Source organism: Protopterus annectens, chromosome 15.part0, assembly GCF_019279795.1.
Source record: "Protopterus annectens isolate FY-2018-M chromosome 15.part0, PAN1.0, whole genome shotgun sequence".
Classification (NCBI taxonomy): Eukaryota; Metazoa; Chordata; order Ceratodontiformes; family Protopteridae; genus Protopterus; species Protopterus annectens.
The window spans coordinates 627,435,977-627,458,920 of record NC_056749.1 but is presented as its reverse complement, the minus strand read 5'-3'; the positions used below and the strand labels follow the sequence as shown (position 1 = coordinate 627,458,920).

The 22,944-nt window shown below is 39.9% G+C and overlaps 1 protein-coding gene across 1 annotated transcript in view; it reads left to right on the top strand.

Moving 5' to 3' along the window:
* The window catches only part of LOC122789963 (UAP56-interacting factor-like), a 340,611-nt gene that overhangs the window by 28,204 nt on the left and 289,463 nt on the right, over positions 1 to 22,944 (top strand). The window contains exon 2 of the mRNA XM_044057460.1: positions 22,261 to 22,404. Within this exon, the coding sequence (XP_043913395.1) occupies positions 22,261 to 22,404 (144 nt within the window). The remainder of the gene's footprint in view (positions 1 to 22,260; positions 22,405 to 22,944) is intronic.

Sequence of the window (22,944 nt, the reverse complement as noted above, 5' to 3'; positions counted from 1 at the left end):
AATGTGTGGAGTTGGTCCTAGTGAAACCATGCTTTGAAATGGGAAGACAAGAGGGTAGTAATAGTCACTGCTTTGTGGAATACGAAATAAGTTCCATGGATATCTCCACTGTTTCTTTAGACTTTACATTGGTGATGCGTGCATGGGGCTTGCCATTTACTATTTTTCATATTGCCTCCATTGCCAAGTGCAATGCATATTTTGGCTATCAATACCCAAAACACTATTACTGTTGAGTCAATGAGGTCTTTCTTCTATTTTTCATGCAGGGTTTTCCTGGTAACCACAACCATGGCGCCATTTCTAATAAGACCCATAGGTGAGCACTAACCCAAAGCTGATGCAATTACATCAACAGCAATCTGCACTGCCTAATATAGATGCAGACCTTTAGATGTGCATATTATAAAGAAACAAACCAAGAAGGATGACTTGGAGTCATACTTAGTCATCTTTGAGAATTTTACCTCCTTGGAAAACTGGAATCAAGCCCAGAGGGAACTGATTACATGGACTATGATAAACTGAAAAAATAACTTTTATCTGGGACTGGGAAGTAGAATCAACAGAATTTTATAATTGGACCTTTATAGCTGACAAACTAGTAATAGCCATATGTATTATCTAAAATCCATTTTAAATCTGTGGCTAGAACCTGCTAGCAATGGTACATTGGACATGCTAGAAATTAGCGGCCCCATGGTGCAAAGAGATAAAACCCTTATTGTGTTCCGGTGTCATGTTAACAACTAGTTGCGTGGGTACTGGGCCAAACTGAGGAGGATGCTGGGGAGAAGATGACATCATCTTGTCCATCCCAGGGGAGGGAGCCAGTCTAAGCTCACTGCAATAGCACTGCTAAGAGTGTGGCGAGCTTCATGTTGTATGAGTATACCATCTAGTCAGGAGGTTGCTAGATGGCAGCAACTGCAGAGCTCACAAGGATGCTGCAGGATAGTGGGGCATTGGGCACATTCCACTGCAGCAGGATGACACCGCATCAGCACCCTAGAAGGTTGAGGTAAGTCCAGGGGAACTTAAGGCAGGTAGATCTGGTGAACGCTGAGAGGAGCTGGTGGCAACTGACGGTCAGTTATGGGAAGGGGGGTGGGGAGAGAAAATGTTAGAGATTACTTTGTAAACAATAAGAAGAAATAATACTCTGACATGATAGATATTTCATTTATTTATTTTATTTTATTTATCCTTTGTTGACTGGGTTAGCAATCACTTTACAAGTGAGACCTGGTGGGATTTATACTACAAGGGGAGAGTTGGTCACAACACTGGGGAACATCTCCAACACTTTTTCAGAAGTGCTGTGAGATATTTTACATTCACCTGAGCTACCACCAAGTCAGGCAGATGGGACCTCGGTTTAATGTCACATCTGAAGGACAACATACTTAGGAGTGCAACATCTCCAAATACTACACTGTCTTGTCAGCAGTTTGAATAAATAATCCAGTGACATGGAGTTGGAATAGAACCTACAGTCTTCTGATCTTTCATCATCAAAGACAACTGTGCTGTTGGTTGAGCCACTCACACTGACTAACATTTATATTACACAGACAATATATTACATGACCTGTAACAATTTTGTAATCTCTTTTTAACAGTCATTTAAAAGTGTATACTTCTTTTTAACTAATTTTTATAAAAAAAAAGTATATCTCAAAACTGGTCACTGTACTGCATATCTAGCTATCAGTCTGAATGAACACTTTGTTAACATTCTGAACCTGACCTTTTATTACAAATTTTAAGAGGCTGTGCTTACATAATCTCAGATCTACCAATTCTATTTTTACTACTAAGATGTCACTAAATTTTAATTTGATACTTTTTTCTAAGTAGTAATTACAATTTCATAGTAATTACTTCCTTGTATCAAAAGTTTCGAAAGTTAAAACAGATTGCCCTTAGTTTAGGATGACAACAGTTTAATCAATGTTAACGAATGTTAACATATTGATAACAAAATTTATCTTAATAACTTACTGGTAAGAAATAAAAACAGATACTGGTGTTCTGACAGCTACCATACCATAGATAAATTATATGGTTATGCAATTACAAGGCAAATAATAAATCATACTTCAGCTGTACAGAGACTAGAAAGGTTTCATACCAAGTTGCCTGGTTTTATTCAAGATGCTGAAAGACTGAAAGGTATACCTTTCCTTTCTTTTCCAGTCTGAAATGTAATTTCTGGCAGCATTAAATAAAGACACGGGACACATTGAACTACAAGTAACTGCTTTAAGTTTGTTAAACAAATCTATGACTTTTGTGATAAATTATATTTTTCCTTGTTAGCCATGTCAGTACTACAAAAAACTGACACACCTGCAGCACTTGTAATGAATGAAAATTAAAGGATTTTAAATGGAACTGGTTGACTTCTGAACCTCAGCTCTGTGGGTATCAAAGTTCAAATCCTTGTGAGATGATCTTGAAAATAAGGATTATTAACGTATGAGCACAATGTGTTGTTGCCAGCCTCCTGATAAGCATGCCTATATCAACAAAATAGTATTTATCACTGTAAGCAAGTATTTTTACTAAAGAAAACTGCCCTGAGCACTGTGAGAAGCTGTCTGACCACTGACTATTCAGATCCTTGCAACCAATGACCATTAGATACCAACTTGGCACCACCAAACTCAGCGGTCAGAAGCAGAGTATGGCTGGCTAAGTATGAAGCCACAATTAAGTTTTTTAATATATCCTTATTTAATTTTTAGACATTCTTTGCACTTTTTTCATTCATCAGCCGTGCCATTTATTTTTAACATCCTTGCTTTTTAGCAATTCTGTGACCAGCTGATGATTGCAAATTAAGAATAGTCACTGAATCCCCCACCAACACAAATGTTCTCCAGGAAGGGCTAACACAGACAAATAAGTGGTGTCAGAGTCATGGACTAAAACTAAATGCCTAGAAATGCTAATAGTATCCTTCAGGAAGTCATCCACCCCTGTTAACTATCATATCGACAACACACCCCAAGAGCTGACCCATTACTCAGGGACTTGGGGTTTTATGCTGCCTAAATGTACAGAGAAGTGTGTTCAGCTAGTCAGGAAGGCAGCACACTGGCTGATGAATTTAGCCCAGCATCAGGACTTGTTGATATTATGGCATAAAACAGGTCTTTGGAATAGATATTAACTAAAAAAAAAAAATCAGAGTTTGACATAACTCTGAAAACAAGGCAGAGATTACCTCAATGGAGTCCACAGGCCACAGACAATTAGGGTTGGGATGTTAGACTACCTGATTAAAAGAGGTTCTTCTAACTATAGATAATATGTGTACTGTGTATGTCCTTGCAAGCTCTATTACTATAGTGTTATGTTTGTGACACATTTATCACACACACACACACACACACACACACACACACACACACACACACACACACACACACACACACACACACAAACACACACACACAAACTCACTGAGAAAAAAATGAATAACTCCCAGCTTCCAGCCCTGTTGATATTATTGGAAAAACAAATGTATAAAAAAACTGCAACACCAAGGAACAAGGAGTCAGCTGGAAGGAATGCAAATGGGGAAAATTAATTTGCTCCCTTTTGATCATAAGGATAGTCCTGTTCTGATGGAGAAGTGAATAACTTTGTTTCATATGCCATGTGTTATCCTTCTGGTTATATAAGGTGATATGTCACCATGCCAACTGTTCTGCATCATCTGAGTAAGGCCTTTATGGTAGTGCATATGTTCCATGTTGTTAATATGTAATTGACATCTTGTCTACATTATTATGTCGCTACCTACCTATATATATCTATCTAACTCCAGGATCACACTACAGTGGAGAAAAGGGCATATGCCTTTTACTTACCTTACAGTAGTCTACACACTGCCACTACTATGTTGAAATCTGGCATAGTAAGGTGTTGGTGTTATGAGTTTCAGTCAGGTGAATTTTCAGTATTTTGAACTTTAGGTTATATGGTCTTGGTCAAATGAAAGTTGGGTCATATGAAGTATATGTGTGTTAAATGCTGATTTGTTGCTTAATTGACTAATTAATTGAGTTAGTATTTAATTGGGATTTTAGGAGGGACATGTTTTTTGTATAAAAAGTGTATTAAATGTATATGTTTTTATTTCTGAAGAAGTCCTTGAGACGAAAGCATTGAGTAAAGAAGTTTTTTATGCTAATTTTGGTTGCGGTCTTCCTCTGTTGCTCCAGTGTGGTTTTGTTACACTGGCGGTCTTTTATTTAGTTTTATATATATATATATATATATATATATATATATATATATATATATATATATATATATATATATATATATATCTATATATATATAAATATATATATATATATATATATATATAGATATATATATGGGTCTACTTCATTTGCCTGACACCCATTTGCCCGAGACCAAATGACCGAAATTTCATTTGACCGACAAGTATTATTGGCAAGAAAATGGGATATGCCCCCTTCCCCACTGTAGTGTGACCCTGGAGTTAGAATATATAGTTAGGGGGATGTGGGGGGCACAGCTCCCCACAATAGGGGGTTTGGGGGGCGAAGCCCCCCACTTACTTTTGTTTTACTAAGCAATATTAAAGCAAGACTAAACAATATAATATGAAATTTAGTGGGGGGCTTCACCCCCCCACACCCCACATAATGGGGGGCTGTGCCCCCCACACCCCAACAACTATATATTCTAACTCCAGGGTCGCACTACAGTGGGGAAGGGAGCATATCCCATTTTCTTGCCAATAATACTTGTCGGTCAAATGAAGTGTCGGTCAAATGAAATTTCGGTCAAATGGATGTCGAGCAATTGGAAGTTCGGGCAAATGAAGTAGACCCATTTATATATATATATATATATATATATATATATATATATATATATATATATATATATATATGCACACACACACACTATGTATATTAAAAGTGAAGCAGCAGATACAGTTTACAATGCCGTGGCCATCTGTCTTTTATTTTCTCTTTTTAAGGCAAAAATCCCAGACAGAGAAAAATGAAGCTTTCTAGAGAGCAGCAGAAGCAGCAGCTCAGATTTGGAATGGCTGTTGAGGTGGCCACAGAGACTTTGGGGTCCCATGAGAAGGACTCATTTCATATACTGATTAACAGATGCATTGTGATATAATAATGTTGCATGCCTTATGTGTGTTCATTCAACAAATTGCTGTTTATTTAATTTATTTATTTATGCTTTGCTGACCGGGTTGTCCCATTAGGCCAATAACTTTTTTCAGTGGAGACCCTAGGTGGTATTCATACTGACTGTGGGACATTTGGCCAGGGCTATTGGGAACTTCTCTCTTTTTTGAACAGGGACACTGTTTGGTGTAGTACTCCCTACTTCTGGTCCAGGCACGGAGGCTGCTCGGAGAAGCAGAAAGGAGTATGGCAAGTACTTGTGGTATGGAAGGGGCTTTTGAAAAAGAAATGGAGTGAGAATTGGATGGTTTAAATGCAAAGGCAGTGGAACCTTCACAAAAAATGTTGTTATCAGGGAACGAATATGAGAAGGAGAAGAGCAGAGGTTCAAAATGAATAATAAGGGAGGGGTGATAGAGGAGAACGAAGGGAACGGTTGTCGAACCTTCACAAGACATGGAACTGCTGTTCCAGGAGAGGCTGCTCGAGGGAGACAGTGGATCTCAGCAGGGATATATTATTACAACCCTCTAACCCTTGGAGAAAAGAGTAGGGGGATTAGGAATGTAAATAATACAAAGTAAATTTATGCAAAAGTGTAAAAAGAAATGAGATTATGAATATAAAAAATTTAAATAATTGAAAATAATTTGTATATTATGTAAATACTGTAAATATGATATGGCTTTTAACAAAGAACCATTACTCTTTGGAGGATAGAAAATGAAGCGTTCTCTGGAGCTGCTAGGTGGTACTGGAAGGCTGCTACTGCAGTTCTGTGAACCCCATGATTAAGGAGAGTGCAGCAGAGCTGGAGAAAACATTCTGAAGGAAGAAGGAGATGGAATAATTGTTACAGAGTTGGAAAATGTAAAACCAGAGACACAAGTGCTGATAAATTTGATGAACCAGGCAGAGCCAAAGGAAGGAGAAGAAGCAGGGTAGAGTGACATGGTGGAGAGTGTATTACAAGAGGAAGAAACTGGGAGATTGGAAACACAAATAAGTGCTGGTGAAGGTAAAACAATGGAGGTATTCTCGGCTGGTGGAGTAGCCAGTTTTCATGGTTTACCTCTGCAACAGGGTTTTTGTTACAAGAAAAAAGAAGTCAAGAAAATGCAAAAACACAAGGAAGAATGGAAGAAGGAACTGAGATGGGACAAACAGTTGCTGTTTCTCAACAGCCACAGAGAAGGCAATCAGTGATAACAATAAAAATGAAAAGTGATGGCAGTGTGAACAGGTATTCCCCAAACTAGAATCTCTGCAAGGACGGCAGGTGCATAGGCTCAAACAGCAAAGTCAAAAACAACAAAAACAGCCAGCACTCAACAGGAGCAAATATCTGATTTTAATGTACAAAAACAGACCGGTTTCAGCCCACAGGCCTTTTTCAATGTAAAACACATCAGTACATTCCCCTTCTTATATACCATCACAGATTGAGATAATTATATCTCATTAAACAATTATTATAAATGTTCATTAAGACCAAGTGGAAACAATCCCCCCAATTTTACTATCCAATACTTCTCGTTTTTATTTAAAACATTAAAGCCACTTTTTGTTGATCTATGACTTAACACCCTGTCAATAATAATAAATTTTAACCGCTGTTTTGTGTACAATGGTATGTTTATACAAGGCATTAGCCAGATATTTATTTCTAATGCTACTCATATGTTCTGAAATACGCAGGTTTAGTGGTCTAGAAGTTTGCCCTACATAAAAGGCTATGCAAGAGCAGATAGACAGATAAATAGCCCAATCACTATTACAATTACCAAACATTCTGCTAGAAAAAACCCTAGATGTATTTGTACTTGAAAATTCCTAGGTTGAACATATAAATTTACAAAAAGAACAGTGGCCACAAGGATAACAACCCACCACTTGTGTACCATCTATGGTAGTTTGTATAGAATTTATCAAGGGTGAAAAATGTTTATAATGGCTAAAATAACTACTTAAAAGTTTTTCCCCTTCTAAAAGAAAAACAGCATCTCTGGCCTAACAACTCACCTAACCTGTCATCTGTTAATAGAATGTTCCAATGTTGTATCATATCCAAAAATCTAGGAGTGTTTCTACCATAAGTGGTAGTGAATCGGATTTTGTTACTAGAGCAAGGGTCCCTGTCTTTATATTTCAAAAGCTCCCTTCTAGAATATGATTGTACATTCCTACTTGTCTGCCTAACTTGTGCTAACGAATAACCCCATTCAGCAAAACAACCTATAAGGTCATTATCAAAAAGTATATATTCTTCAGTATTGGAAAAAATTCTATGTATTCTCATAAACTGTAATTTAGGTATATTCGCTGTTATATGTTTAGGATAACAACTGGATGCGTGCAGTAAAGTATTAGAATGATGTTTTTTTTTATATAGTGTACTAGACAAAGTGCCATCAGATTGTTTGGACACTTTGACATCTAAAAAAGGAATGGCTGTATTATCATAGTTTACTGTAAACCTGATACCCTATTTGTTTTCATTCAAATAATGAATGAATTCCTGTAAATATACCACATCTAACTTCCACACCATCCAGCAGTCATCCAAAAACCTATGCCAGATATCAGTCTCACCAAGAAAAATATTATGATTTATATCATAAATTATTATCTGTTCCAAATACCCCATAAAGAGGTCAGCATATATGGGTGCAAACGATGCACCCATAGCTGTACCCCTCAGTTGCAAAAAACATTTGGTATTGAAGAAAAAAACATTTTTGGATAACACAAGCTCCGTTAAGCATAACAAGAAAGTATTGAAAGCAGGGCTATATAAAGCCATTTTATTTAGCCAATACACTATAGCACACAAACCAGCCCAGTGAGGAATACTGGTATATAAAGACATAACGTCTAAAGTACATAATAACCAAGTAGATTCTAACTGGGCATTAGAAATAATATTCAAAAATTCAGTAGTGTCTTGTATCCTTGCTCTCAGTCCTGCTAACAATGGCTTAAAATAAACCGTCAGATAAGCAGGCAAAGGTTCAGTCAAGGAACCCTGACCGGATATAATTGGTCGACCCGGTGGTTGCTACATGTCCTTCTGTATTTTGGGGAGAAGGTAAAAATATTGGGAAGACGGATTTTTAACCTTCAGATGAAACATTGTACATTTATCAATAATCCCCTCATTAACAGCAGACTCAAGAAACATATCAATTTCTTTTTTTAAAACAGAAGTGGGATCTTGAGACATACATACATAGAATCTATTATCTTGCAGCTGTTTATTAGCTTCAGTGACATATAAAGGTTTATCCATAATCACAGTGTGAACAGGTATGACATTATGGACAGTATTATTTTGCCACTAGGATTGGAAACATTTATGACTGAGACTGAAAAAAAAGAAATGTAGTATCAAGGAAAGACTACTCATTTCAGAGCCCGGGACTACGACTAAAAAATAAAAGTCCAATTTAGGACTTCAGATATGGATGAGCATGAGTGTAAACTGTTTTCTTTTTCACTATATAGTAAAATACAAAAAGATAAAAAAATGTGATGAAAGAAATGTGTGGACTGGGGGTTGGGAAGTGTGGGTAACAAAGGATGTTAAGGATGGAAAAATTCAACTAATTTCAAATACAATAATTGTGAGTGGTAAGATGATTTGTTAGGTTTTGGGTCCACCCCAAAGCATGTTATTTCTGTGGGGATGAAAATCATTTAGTAGAAGACTTTAATAAAAGAAGGTGTGATTAATGCTGGGAGAGGGGGCATACAGCAAAAAACTGTGAACCTTTTTGTAGAAAATAAAAATAATTTGGACATTTCTGGTCTGACTGTCCCACATTAGAAAGGGAAAGAACAGACGAATAAAAAAGTCCAGAAGAAAGACAAATAGAAATATTACTACAAAATATATTGAAGGAATAGGTGGTATGAGGGGAAGGTAATACAGAAGAAAGGTTAAACAATGAAGAGGCAGAAGAAATAACATTTCAAAGTAAGGTTATTAATATACAGGAAAATAATAGATTTGTGATTTTAGAAAGAGAATAGGAAAAAGAAGGAGAAATGGAGACAGAAAAAGAACTAGAAGAAGGTCGTGAAAATCTGTTGGTGCAAGACTTTAGAGAAGGAAAACAAAATATATACCAGAAGTAAAACACAAAAAAGGAAAGGATGATATAGGGATTTTAGCATTAAATGTGAATAGCATTAGTGATGATGTAAGAGGTTTAGTAGTGTAAAAAATAAACATGGATACCAGATGTAACAAAGAAGAAAAAAGGGAAAAAGAATACAGACGGTATGGGAAGGAGGGACAAATTGTTTGGTTGGTAGGAAATGAGACATATTCTGGAACACTAATTCTTATAAAAATGAAGGAATACAAATTTCTGATTTAACAATAGTAGCTGCTCTTGTTCTTATGTGGGAGGAATAAAGGCACCTTGTTGAAGTTTCAAGTAATTTATACAGTTAAGTGGGTAGATGGGTGAGCGTCCTGTATTAGAAAAGGAACACTCATCCATCTGCCTAACTAACTGAATAAACAAAACTGTCTTTGTTCCTCCCACAGGGAGGGAATCAGAGAGAGACAGAGAGAGAGAGAGAGACATTCTCCTAGATCTGCTAGCTAAACTGATTTTATCTGGACTTATCCTTCATAGGTTCATTGGTGTATACTTAGCTAATGACCACTGGGGCCTTTATAAGCCTAGCCATGCAAACCAAATGTATCCCACAAGTTATTGTGCATTAGAGGTTATTTTAAAGGATGTACAGGAAAGAGAGTAAGAGAACAAAAGTGGGGGAAAATTTAATTAAAACCGACAACAAAAAAAGGGAAAGGGTGATTTTTTGCTGCTGTCCTTGAATGTTTTACAAAAGTCTAAGAAACATTGTAAGATGAACAGCAGTATTGCAATGGTGTGAACAATTTAAGAAAGATGTAATACACTTGTTTGATGTAGCCTGCTTTATGACATGCAACAAAAGCAAATGCAGCAACGATGAGGTGAAAAAATATTATGACTCTTAGGACATAAAAAATGCTCTGAGATAACATTAATAAGAACTAATTATATGTAAATCCTTAACTCCTATAGAATTATAGCAGGACGATTACTTGAGATGGATTGTAAAATAAAGGGAAACCTATTATGGCTTATTATAGTATATGCCAGTACACTAATAAAAGAAATTTTGAGCAGATAAAAAAATAAATACGGATGTAAATAAGTATACTATCATGACAGGTGATTTTAATCATGACTCAAGACAAAAAAGACAACGAAAGCAAGATAGGGATAGTAAAACAGGAATGAAAATTGTCTAGGAAATGGAACACACATGAGAAAAAATGTTAAAAAATAAATTGATTTTATTGTGTAAAATAAAAATTTGCAAAAACTGGAACCTGGAGAAGAAATAGTGCTTATTTTCGGAGCGGTTGTAGTAAACTCTGCAAATGCAGATTTCATCACCAGAGTGTAATAGTCCACTAAGAGCAAAATCTCTGACTGTTTGCAGGAAATTTTGAAAGTGGGAACAATGACTGTTCCTATGCTATGTGGAATGTGTCTGTGGTTATGGTAAATTGTCATGCTTAAACTTTTGGGTATACCAAACATATTGGCATAGGGCTGGGCATTTGAGTGTTTGATGGTTAGAGTTAAGTAAGGACTAAGACGAAAGTCAGAATTTGTGTTTTGTTTATGTGTGTTCACATTTGTTAAAAGATTTTGATACATGTGTGGATGCTTCTGGTTTAGGATTAGAATAAGGGTGTAGATTTAATGTTGTGCATGTATGATGCCGTATGTGGAGTGCACCAGTGTGTGAGTGTTGCACAGTGGTAGTTTTATGGAAAGGGTTTTTGATAAAGTAATATGTAGGGCTAGAGTTGGGGTAAGGTGACACTAGTGGGCGAAGTTAAAGAAATGTTTAGTGTAAATTTATATTAAAGCATTTTTGGAGTACAAAATGTGTAGGGTTTGAGTTAGGGGGAGGAGTTAAGATTACCACATATTAGTAAGGGATTGCAGGGGTCCTTCCCCTCTGCCCCTAACCCCAACCCTAATCATGGTAAGCTATTACAGGTTTTCACTGCTGTAATGTGCCTACACATATTACCATTGTTTTTTTTCCATAATATGTGGCATAAATACAGCACTTCAAAATAGAATTTCTGTCCTATCAAATAGCTACTATGCTATAATGTCCCTCCCCTCCAGCAAATGGATGGGTTATAGGACTGGGGTAACCCGTCCACATCCTTCTTGGTTACTGCCAGACCTACGTCTCCTGATGAAATTTCAAGGCTGTAGTGAAAAAGGTCACCCTCAGAGTTTGGTACTCACATCCTGTTCCTTGTACAATCACTGCAGGGGATGCACAATCAGTCACTTAAACAAAACTCTATCACAGCAAGTAAAAATGCAAAGTAATTAGAGCCCATGTAATAGAGAGACATCATGCCAGATATTGTAACTCTGCAGGCAACTTCAATGTATCCCTCATTAATGTCTCTTATGACTTCTCAACTCTGTTTAGGCTCCATATCAAACAGAAGATGCAAAACAGTGAGCAGGAAGTGAAAACATGGCTACTAGTGAGAAGCTTTCCACTCCTTAGACAACTTTTTTACCGCAACCAGAAGAGTGTATGAATCTTGTGGAACAGAAGGCCAACAACCCCTATTTGAGCAGTGTTTTGATGGGCACTTACAGAGGCATAGGTGGTTTTGCAAAGCCAGAGATTTTTCAGTCCCCTGAGACTCATCTGCAACATTTCAGAGGAACAGCCCAACTGTTTCCCTCTGGAGGCAGTTGGGGTCAAATCTCCCTGCTCCTTCCTGTGTGTCAGGTCATCACGTGGGACAAGTGGATCCGAAAGATAGTATCCAGGGCCTACAATATCCTATTTACATCTCCTCCATGCTCCACCTTCAGATGTCCCAAGCAATTTAACAATAACAGCTAGATTAGAAGTTTAAAATCTACTAATAAAAAAGCCATTCATGAGGTTCCACCAGATCAGAGAGGGTTTGGAGCCTATTCAAGATTAATTTTAGTTTCCAAGAACACAAAAGACCTCAGGCCCATCTTAGACCTAAGTGGCTCAACTCTGTAAAAAAAAAAAAAACTAGACTCCAAATGATCATGGTGCAGTTAACAGTTCCTAGATTACAGAAGGGAGACTAGATGATGTTAAGTTGTCTATCTCACCTTCATTCTTGCTGTTCGGGATCGGAGCTCAAGAGCTGTTTACTGGCTCGAAGCTACCCCTTATCCCACGATGCCTAGCGACAGCTACCCAGTTCTCGTTTGCCGCTTCAGCTGCGAGGTGTGTCGTTTTCTGGCTCAGGCTTGTATATTTCAATTTTTTGTGTAAAAATATTCTTTTAGATCCCTTAAACTAATAGATATTTTACTGTTCTTAGTTTTATTCTGTACGTGTTGTTGAACTACTTCATTCTTCTTAGTTTCCCTTTTATTTAGAACTCGTTTAAGTTAGAGAGTTCTCCCCCCTCCGTAGGATAGCCGTTTAACTTAGAGGCTTTCCTTTCCTTTTTTTTTTTTGCTATGGTTATAAAAAATAAATAAATAAATAAAATAAAAAAAGACAGAGGTTATATATTTATACGTGTACTTGTTTAGAGTAGTACTTACTTGTCTGTCTGTGTTTACTTTGTGGCACTTAGTTTTTTGTAGTTGGGTCATGTCTAAGGGAGCTAAAGTATCTGGCTTTAAAAAGTGTGACTCATGCTGTCAGAAAATGCCTCTGGCAGATGGGCACACTAGCTGCATTTATTGTTTGGGTGCTGTTCACCGGCAGGACACTTGTTCTATTTGCCATGCCTTTAGTTCAAGAGTCCTGCAGGAGCGTAAGAACAAATTGATCCTTAGGGGTCTGTTAAAGTCTCAGGATTCACCGGCAAAGAGTTCCCAGCCAGTGAAATCCCCAAAATCCACTAAACCATCGGCTCCACCTTCAAAGCCGACTCCTGTACAGGATTTACCGAGTATGTCGGCTCTGGCTGGCACCGACAAGACAACCACTCCGTCGGCTCCACTGGATGTTTCAGAGCCAACTCGGAGCCATCAGAGGCTGAGGTCCCCTTCACTAGAGTCAGTTCATTCGGCTCCTCGGTCTCCATTATTGCAAAGTGAACACAGCCACCATTCATCACACTCCTCTCGATCCTCTAGGCTGTCGGATCATGATGTGGAGAGAGTAGTAAGTAGGCTGCTTAAATCACAGGTACTAGCAAAACTATTGTCTAGCCCTCCTCAACAGGTATCGGCTCCATCCACCGCTTTTTCTGTTTCGCCTCTGACTCCATTGAGTTTGGAGCTGGAGTTCATTGGGGTTCGAGTAGTGGAACCATTGGCTCCAATCACCATCTCTCCTTCGGTTCTGACTTCAGCTCCGATTACCTTGATAGTTCCTTTGATCGAGGAATCTGAATGCCAGGGCTCTCTCGTCGGCTCCGAGGGGGCGAGTTGCATCAGACCCTTGTCCGACCCCGTTCTCCCTCTCGGAGCATCGGCGCAGGTGAGCTTGGCTCCAACATTGGCCTCGGAGCTGTCCCCCTCAGCATGGAGAAAGATTCCTATTTCTTCGGAACCAGAGCTTTCTCTGTCTCGAGGCAGGGATGCCTTTGAGGTCATGCGGAGTGTGCTGTCCCCCGAGACAGCTCCACTACCAGCCCCACCGGCTCCATCCCTCATAGTGTCTGTGCCAACCTCTGCTCCTCCTCCAGACCCCAAGCATAGGGAACCAATGCCCCAGGATACCCCATTGGGTGTTTCCTCTTCTTCCGAGGCCTCCTGTGATCAATCAGAGTAGCTCCCTCGGAAGAAGAAGTGCAAGAGGAAGCACATTGACTCCCCTGAGTCTGTCACTTCTGATACAGACTTAGATGAATCGGAAGGGTCCCCAAGATCCCTCTCTGAAGATATTTCCTTTTCGGACATCCTTGAAATGCTTAGGCAGAGGGGGAACTGGACTCTCCTAGCCCCTACCGAGGATGAGTCTGTATTCCTGGACGCTTTCGGTTCCCGACCTTCCACCTCCTGGGTTTCTCCTCCATTCGACCCACTTATGTCTGTAGTGGCTCGAAAGGCTTGGTCAGCTCTGGACACAGTGGAACCAACTCCGAGGAGACCTGGTAAATTTATTACAGCCCCCCAGGATAAGCAATTCCTTTCTAAAGGTGTGCCCGTTGATGCCATGGTGGTAGCAGCAGCCACCAAAAAAGAGTTAGCAGAGACCTCTTCATCTGTTCATCCCCCTAACAAGGAGTCTAGGATGATGGACAGGTATGGAAAGCGAATGTTTGCTTCAGCGACCTTCTCCATGAGGTCCCTGAACTATCTATGTAATTTTACTTGCCTTCAAAGGGATCGCCTTAAAGAGCTTGGAGATACCCTTCAAGATCCTACAGCTGAGGGAGTACAAGCCAAAGTAGCTTCCCAGCTAGCGACTCTTAATTCTGTAGTTAACTCCTCCATGAGGCTCATTTCCTATGCAGCCAATGGAGCGAGTAGAGCTGCAGGCATGGGTGTGGCCCTCAGGAGGCATGCTTGGATGCGGCTGTGTCGCTTTGCGGAAGCCTTTCGAGTGTCCTTCACCAATACCCCCTTTGATGGCTCCTTTCTCTTTGGGCCACAGGTGAAAGACATGTTGACTAGGTGTGAGCAAGAAAGCAAGACTCTCTCTGCTGTGGGAGTCTGTTTTTCCACTCCCTCTAGACCTTACCCCAAGGGTCAGAAGAGTGGGAAGATGTGGTTCCGCAAATCTCAGGGAGCCTTGCCTGACACATGTAGTGATTTTTCCTCCAGAGGCAAAGGGGGAAACAACAATAATAGATGCCGCCCTCATGGCAGAGGGGGTCCGTAGAACCAGGGCAACAGAGAATCCTTCTCTGACAAGCCTTTCCAGCATCCCTGAAGGGTTGCCTGGCTGCTCACCTCTGGAGGCAGTCAGGGGAAGACTTTCGCTGTACCCAAAAGCCTGGCAAAATTTAACAAGAGACAGATGGGTACTGTCCATTATATCCGGAGTTTACAAAATTCTCTTCCATCAATCCCCCTTACAGTCAAAGAAGGCCCTTCCAGATATTCCACCCAATCTGAAGGAGCAAGCAGTAGTAGAAATTTCAAAACTGCTAGAAAAAAGAGCCATTCAGGAAGTCCCTGCAGACCAGCACGGATCCGGAATTTACTCAAGGTACTTTTTGGGAATAAAAAAGACAGGGGACTGGAGACCAATTCTGGATCTCAGCAGACTAAACAAATCTGTACAAATAACAAAGTTTCAGATGGTCACGCTACAGTCCATTCTACCCTTCCTGGGTCAGGATAATTGGATGTGCTCGATAGATCTTCAGGATGCGTACTACCATATCAAGATGGACAGACGTTCCAGGAGATTTCTTCGCTTTCGGGTGGGGGCTAGTCATTACCAGTTCAGAGCTCTGCCCTTTGGTCTCACCACAGCCCCCAGGGTGTTCACCAAATGTATGGCAGTGGTCACGGCTCACCTGAGACGTCAAGGATTCCAGGTGTTTCCATATCTACACGACTGGCTCCTCACTGCTACCTCCAGACAGCAACTCTTACAAGCGCGGGATTATACAATCACATCTTGCACCCAGCTAGGTATTACAATAAATTTTAAAAAATCTGCTTGTTGCCCTGTCAATCTATCACTTACATAGGAGCAGAATTAAACACAAGGGAAATGTTCGCAAGGTTACCACTGGAAAGAGTGTCCACAATTCGTCAACAAGTGCAAATCCTAATGCAGAGTAAAAGGATCCAAGTCAGGTATATCCTTCAAACTCTGGGCTCCATGGCAGCTGCCATTCTTCTACTTCCATTAGCGCGCTTCCACATGAGAATTCTTCAGTGGCTTCTTTTCACGCAGTGGTCTTTCCAGGAGCTACCCTTGTCTCACATGATCCTGATCACGGAGGCATGCAAAAGGCACCTTTCTTGGTGGATGGTCCCCCCACTAGTGACTCAGGGCAGACCTTTCATACAGCCCTCTCCGGTAGCCACAGTGACTACAGACACCTCCCTGATAGGTGGGGGGGGGGGCAATATCTGGGCAGGACAGTCCAAGGCACTTGGCAACTTCACGAGTACCATCTGCACATAAATGTCCTAGAAATGAGAACCGTGCTCCTAGCGTTGCAAGCCCTTCAAGACTCTCCTCCGTCTGGGACCACTGCAATTCAAACAGACAACATGTCAGTGGTGTGGTACATCAACAAGCAGGGCAGAACCAGATCCTACCCCCTGTGTCGAGAAGCACTCAGACTTTGGCAGTGGGCGATTTCCTCCCAATGTTTTCTGATTGCGACGCACATCCCTAGGAGATCCAACATCATAGTGGACAGGCTCAGCAGAGCTATCCTCATGCCTCATGAGTGGTCTCTGAATCAGGAAGTTGCGGATCTTATCTTCTGCAAATGGGGACAGCCTTGCTGCGATCTTTTTGCCACCCCTTTCAACAGCAAATGCAGCAACTATTTCTCCCTTCTTCTGCTTCCAGGTCACATACCTAGAGACGCTGTAGTCCACGATTGGCTTCAGGGACTTCTTTATGCCTTTCCTCCGTTTCCCCTGGTACCGAAACTCATACAGAAAGCAAAATGATCCTCATTGCCCCCTACTGGCCTTGACAGATATGGTTCCCATTCCTGCACCCTTACCTTCTCGATCAGCCCTGGACTCTGGACCCGATTCCAGATCTCCTGATTCATCAATCAGGCGGGTTGCATCAATCCCTCCAAACTCTCCAGCTCACAGCTTGGTTGCTACACTTCCAACCTTAGCCAGGCTTCCCAGCATTTCCCCAGCAGTCCACGAGATTATCGTTTCCTCTCATAAGTCTACAACGAGAAAAACTTATGCTAACAAATGGAAACATTTTTCTTGTTGGGCAGAGTCTAGGAATGTGGATCCCTTCTCAGCCCCAGTCCATGAAATTCTGGAATTCCTAGCACAACTTTTTCACTCCGGGGCTGCGTCCGCTACGATTAGGGTACAATTAGTGGCCATTTCTAATTTTCATATCGGTTTGACAAATTCTAACATCATGTTTCATAAGCTCTGTAAAGCTTTTTTGAGAGGAACATCTCTTCTTAGACCTCCAGTGAGAGATCCCCCTCCTCCTTGGGACTTTAATTTAGTCCTAACTTCCTTAATTCTGCCTCCTTTTGAACCAGCAGCATCCTGCTCCATCAAGTTTCTGTCTTGAAAGACACTCTTTCTGGTTGCTATCATTTCAGCTAGGCATGTCTCAGAACTTCAAGCACTATGAGTTTGTCCTCCCTACCTGGTGTTTCACAAGGACAGAGTTGCTCTGAGGACTAATCCTTCGTTTCTTCCTAAAGTCTGCTCAGAAAATAATTTACATCAATCTATAGATCTCCCTGTGTTCTTCCCAAATCATAGCAACAAGGCAGAGTACAAGCTTCACCAATTGGACTTTCATAGACAATTGCGTTTTTACCTACATAGAACTAAAGAAATAAGAAAGTCAGACCAATTATTCCTTTCTTATGCCTTAAACAAACAAGGATTCCCAGTTTCCAAGGTGACCTTATCCAGATGGTTGTCCCACACTATTACTTTTATTTACCAGTTACGGAATAAAGAGTTACCAACTAAACTGAAAGGTCATTCTATTAGGGCATTAGCCACCTCCGTAGCCTTTCACTCTAAGTTGCCCATGGATTCCATCTGTGCAGCTGCCACGTGAGCAAATCCTCATACCTTTATTTCTCATTACAAGGTGGACATGGTCTCCCAGAGCAGAGCTGACTTTGGTTCCACTGTTCTGAAGAGTCTGTCCCACTAAGTCACCCAGGATGTTAGGTGCTAGAGACGCTATCCCAAACAGCAAGAATGAAGGTGAGATAAACAACTTAACATTAAGAAGTTATGTACCTACCATAATGTTCCGTGTTAGTTGTCTTCATCTCACCTTCTTTCTTGCGTCCCTCCCTCCGTCCCCCATCCTAGTGGATCGAGAGGAGTCCTTTTTCACTGGCTGAGTATTCTTTTATTGTTATTCTTCTGGATAAGTCTTCTTAACCTATTTTAGATATTAGGATGCATGGAACAACCAGTTTTTGATAACTGGTTTCTCTCATATTATGTCTGGATTAGCTATTTCAAACGAGATCTGGGTAGCTGTTGCTAGGCATCATGGGATAAGGGGTAGCCTCGAGCCAGTAAACAGCTCTCGAGCTATTGAAGATGGCCGCGTTGGAGCCGAGAATTGGCTCCGGTCCCAAACAGCAAGAAAGAAGGCGAGATGAAGACAATTAACATGGAACGTTATGGTAGGTACATAATTTATTATTCTGTCTGCGCCTTCAGGATAACAACATGCACATACAGACAGCCAAGGCATTCATAATGCTCCATGCTTTATGGTGTGTGCGTGGGTGGGGGTGGGGAGCAGCAGTCATTAACAGCTCACACTCCTCCCATTCAGTTGCACCCCAGGACCCATGGTTTACAAGCATCCTCAACAGGGCAGTGATGAAAGCAAGGGACTATCTACTCCATTTAATTTGATCCTTAGGAATACTGGTGAACACTGCAAAGTCACAGATGGAGCTGTTGTGTGTGCACAGATTTTCATCAGCTGACATCTGAATGCAAAGACTCATGCTGTCAGCCTCCCTTCACACAGAATTTAAAAGCTTCAGTCCAGTATTTACCTTGTTTTAATAACGCTAACACTGATGGATGCTTTCCACCTCAGGATTCTGGATCTCCTGGAAACAATGATTTTCTTGGTTCCATTTGCCAGATATTACATTAGGGTTCGTCAGTGGACATTCAGGGTTTATTGGTCTTAGAACATGATCCCAATGTTCTATCCAATACAAACTTCATGGATATGCTATTAATATCTGCTATGGTTGCCTCTTCTGAACAATTTGTCTCAGGGTAGTCACTTTGCCCCCCCCCCAAGAATGGCAACAATTATTGATACGGCTGCTTTGTCAGGGTTGGGGTAGGATTGAGTTGGGGCTCTGTTTAAGGTAGATGGTACAAAGGACTTAAGTCACAGGAGGAGAACTCTTCACATCAATGTATTGAAGGTGAGGGTGCTCTTCCTTATGCTGCTGGCTCTACGTCGCAGGAGGAGGACTCTGCACATCAGTGTATTGAAGGTGAGGGTGCTCTGCCTTATGCTGCAGGCTCTACATGACCTTCTTCCTCAGGGTGTGAATGCCATCTACTGTCATGACATGTTTTTTGATACATCACCAATCTTCTCCTATCCCACATGTTGAGAGGTCAGGAATTTATGTAAATGAGGTACCCTGACTTATTAATTTCTGACAGCAGCATACACTGCTGGTCAAGTCAGTTCTCTATTTGACAAATTCAATCAACATTTACTAATAGGTTATGAGTGGCCTTTCAGTCAACTAGTGGCAGAAACCATCTTGTATTGTTGGAGAAAGCCTTGCTGTGACTTCTTTGCATCTCGGACCAATGCTAAATGCAGCCATTATCTCTTCCCTATTCTTACAAAGAGAGAAACATTGTGGGATGTTTTGTTCTAGAAGTGACTTCCAGATCTTTGTTATGCCTTTCCCATTTCCACTTATAATGAAGTTTGTACTGACAGCCAAACATTGCCAGGCTATAGTCATTCAAACAGTCCAATTCAGGTTCAGTTAAGTACAATTTTTCCTGCTGTGGCATCCTCTTTTAAAGAAGCTTCTTCTACTTCCCAAACCCCTATCCCATCCCTGGCTTTCAGTCCCACAAACTAATCACATGGTTTTGACAGCTCTACTGATAGCAAAGGATGTCACATGCACTCCCATGGAAACCCACATCCAAACAGCTGCCCAAAAATCCTTGACAAGAAAACTCTACAGAAGTAAATGGGCAACATTTTTACTGTGTGCCAATAGCCAAGTCCTTAAAGCCATTTTAGCTCCAATTTCAACATATGTTTGATTAAGATTCTAACAGATCTGCTGCCAAGGTAAATTTAGTAGCCACTTCCAATTTTTACCAAGGTCTTTATCTAAGCCCATTAATTTCCTTAAAGGTTTGCCATATCCACTTCTCAAGGAACCTGCATCCCCCTGGAATCTGAATTTCAAATTGGAGAAATCATCAGCCAAAGGTGAATTTAAATACATGTTTTGGAAGACTTTTTTCTAATAACAGTTATATCAATCAGAAGTGTTTTAGAATTTCAAGCCCTTTCTTCTGAACCACAGTATATTGTACATAATAAAGACCACATGGATCTACACACTCTTCCATGTGTTCATGTCTGAAACAGCTACAGAAATTAATCTTAACCAGTATTTTTCTGCAGTACTGCAACAGACAGGAATATCTGCTATACTGGATGTACACTGTAAACTAACATTTTATTCTGTCAGAACTAAAACATATTAGAAAGGATATCAGCATTTCATCTTCTCTGCTGTGGGGAAAACAGATTAGAGAAAGCGTTCACAGTTAACCTGTGCAGGTGGCTTTCAGACTCTATTAGTTTTTGTTACACTAAATATAAAAAACACTACCAAACACATCAAAAGCTAATTCTGCTAGGGCTACAGATCTCCATTATTTTTTCCATAAATTCTTCTATGAAATGTGTGTGTCTGCAGCATGGGTTTCTCTGCATGCCTTAATTAAGACACCATAAGTTGGCAGTAACCTCAAGGTCTAGGTTGGACTTTGGGGCTACCATACAGCATGGTATTCTGTCATGATGGTACCCAGAAAGAGAAGCTGGACTCTACCCTATTACTGAAGAAAACGGACAGAATAATAATATAAAGTTATATCTTCGTTGATTCATATCCATTAACTTAAGCATACCCATCCACCCACGATAGCTCTCAACTGTATCTGATGTTGCAACGTGCTCCTAATTTTGACTCATATATTTGCCCTTTTCTTGATAAAATTGTTGATTTTCTGAAAAATCACTAAGGATTACAGGCAGTCAGTAATGCCAGCCATTAGAGTTTTATACTTCTTGTTCACAGAAAATACATCCTTATACAAACCTGTTATTCTATTAATTTTATAATTGAATTACAATAATATTTAAATGTTGCACATGAATTTGGGCCTTTGTCCCCTCCTCCAAATTACGTTTGGCTTTGTCACTGATTCCTGAGTAAAGAAGTTGAGAACTCTGCTAAACACAATAACCCTACCCAGAGAAAATGTTCCCATGTTGGTAGGATTTGGAAGAATACTTCTGAGGTCTCAAAAGTCTATGGAACTTTTATCAGTAATGCTCATAAAGTGGACAAACTTGAGTTAGAGTGAAGGGAGGTGTAGCGTATGATTTTGAGCCTGACAGCATTTGCGTCATTCTAATCTTGCTGTTGTGGAGAGTGGACATAGTTCATAAAGATGTAACATTACAGTTAAGTACATAATTTTCATTTACATATCAGTTGGAAAATGTTGCCATATCATTTTTTGTGTTCATACCTGGCTCCATGATGCAGAGTGATGGGAGCCGTTACTGCAACTCAGGTAACTGGAGTATTATTAATTGGCCCCAGCATTGGAGAAGCCAGGTAGGGAAGGCGAGGAATGATGGTGCTTGGCCCGCTCACCTCATCTTGGGGTGACAAGAGGTGCAGACTCAGGGGTATATAGATTTGGTATGATTTTCCTGGTGTATTCTTGAAAGATTTCATTAAAAAAATCTCTGCTGTTTGCTCCTTGTAAACCTATATAACAGATATGGCACTTTTTAATTTTTTTACCAAGATGTAAATAATTGTGGGTTTCTTCGTGCTTTTGAGTTCTGTTTATTATTTTTTGATGACCATTCCTTTCTTGGAGTTTCTGTTTACCAGATTAAGTTTTAAAACATCAGTCAGTAAATAGTTCTTGTCATATGTGTCTTAGTGTTCTTAAAATGATGCTCTAATAATTTATCTTCACATTTAATGACATAAATTGGAAAGACATGCTTATCTATAGTTATTCAAAGAACATAAGGTAGTATATACTGCTAACAAATGGCGGTTTTATTTTGCCTTCCATTTCAGAAGGAATGATTAAATCTGATGCTGAAAATGAGGCCACTGCAGATTTTGCACCAGCACAAATGAATCAACAAACTACAGCAAGGACTTTCCCTGGAAGGAGACTCAAGAACCAGTTTCAAACTAAGGCACAGCAAAATCAAGAAGGTATTAGCATTTTCTGCAGTAACAGTCTAGCATTATAAGCAAAAATAAATATTTATAAAAATTAAATACAGTCCAAGTATACTGTTTATATTATTAAATATACATACCTTTATAAGGCTTTATTGTTTATTTTAGAAGTGCAAGGAACTTGTATTCAAAAGGCTACAGTTCATTTAAGAACCATAGCTCTGACCACATTAGACAAATTGCAAAGTTCTGCATCATGTCATATACCAAAGAAAGATTACACACTAAATACACAGATTGCAAAGGTTACAGAATATAACTTAATACATCTGTGTCTTCCTTGTACTCAAACTTACAGACTGACGCACCATTCTTTACTTACATTATGTCGGTACTTCCCTAGACAATATGATGCACTGCTTCTAATTATATGGGAACACATTTTCTCTACAACCGCAATAGGTAGAGATTTAGAATGGTAATTGCTCACACAACTCCATTTAAGGCCTATGCTACAGAAAGAATACTTTTGTAGTATGGATGAATGATGTTACTTATCCAAATGGTTCAATA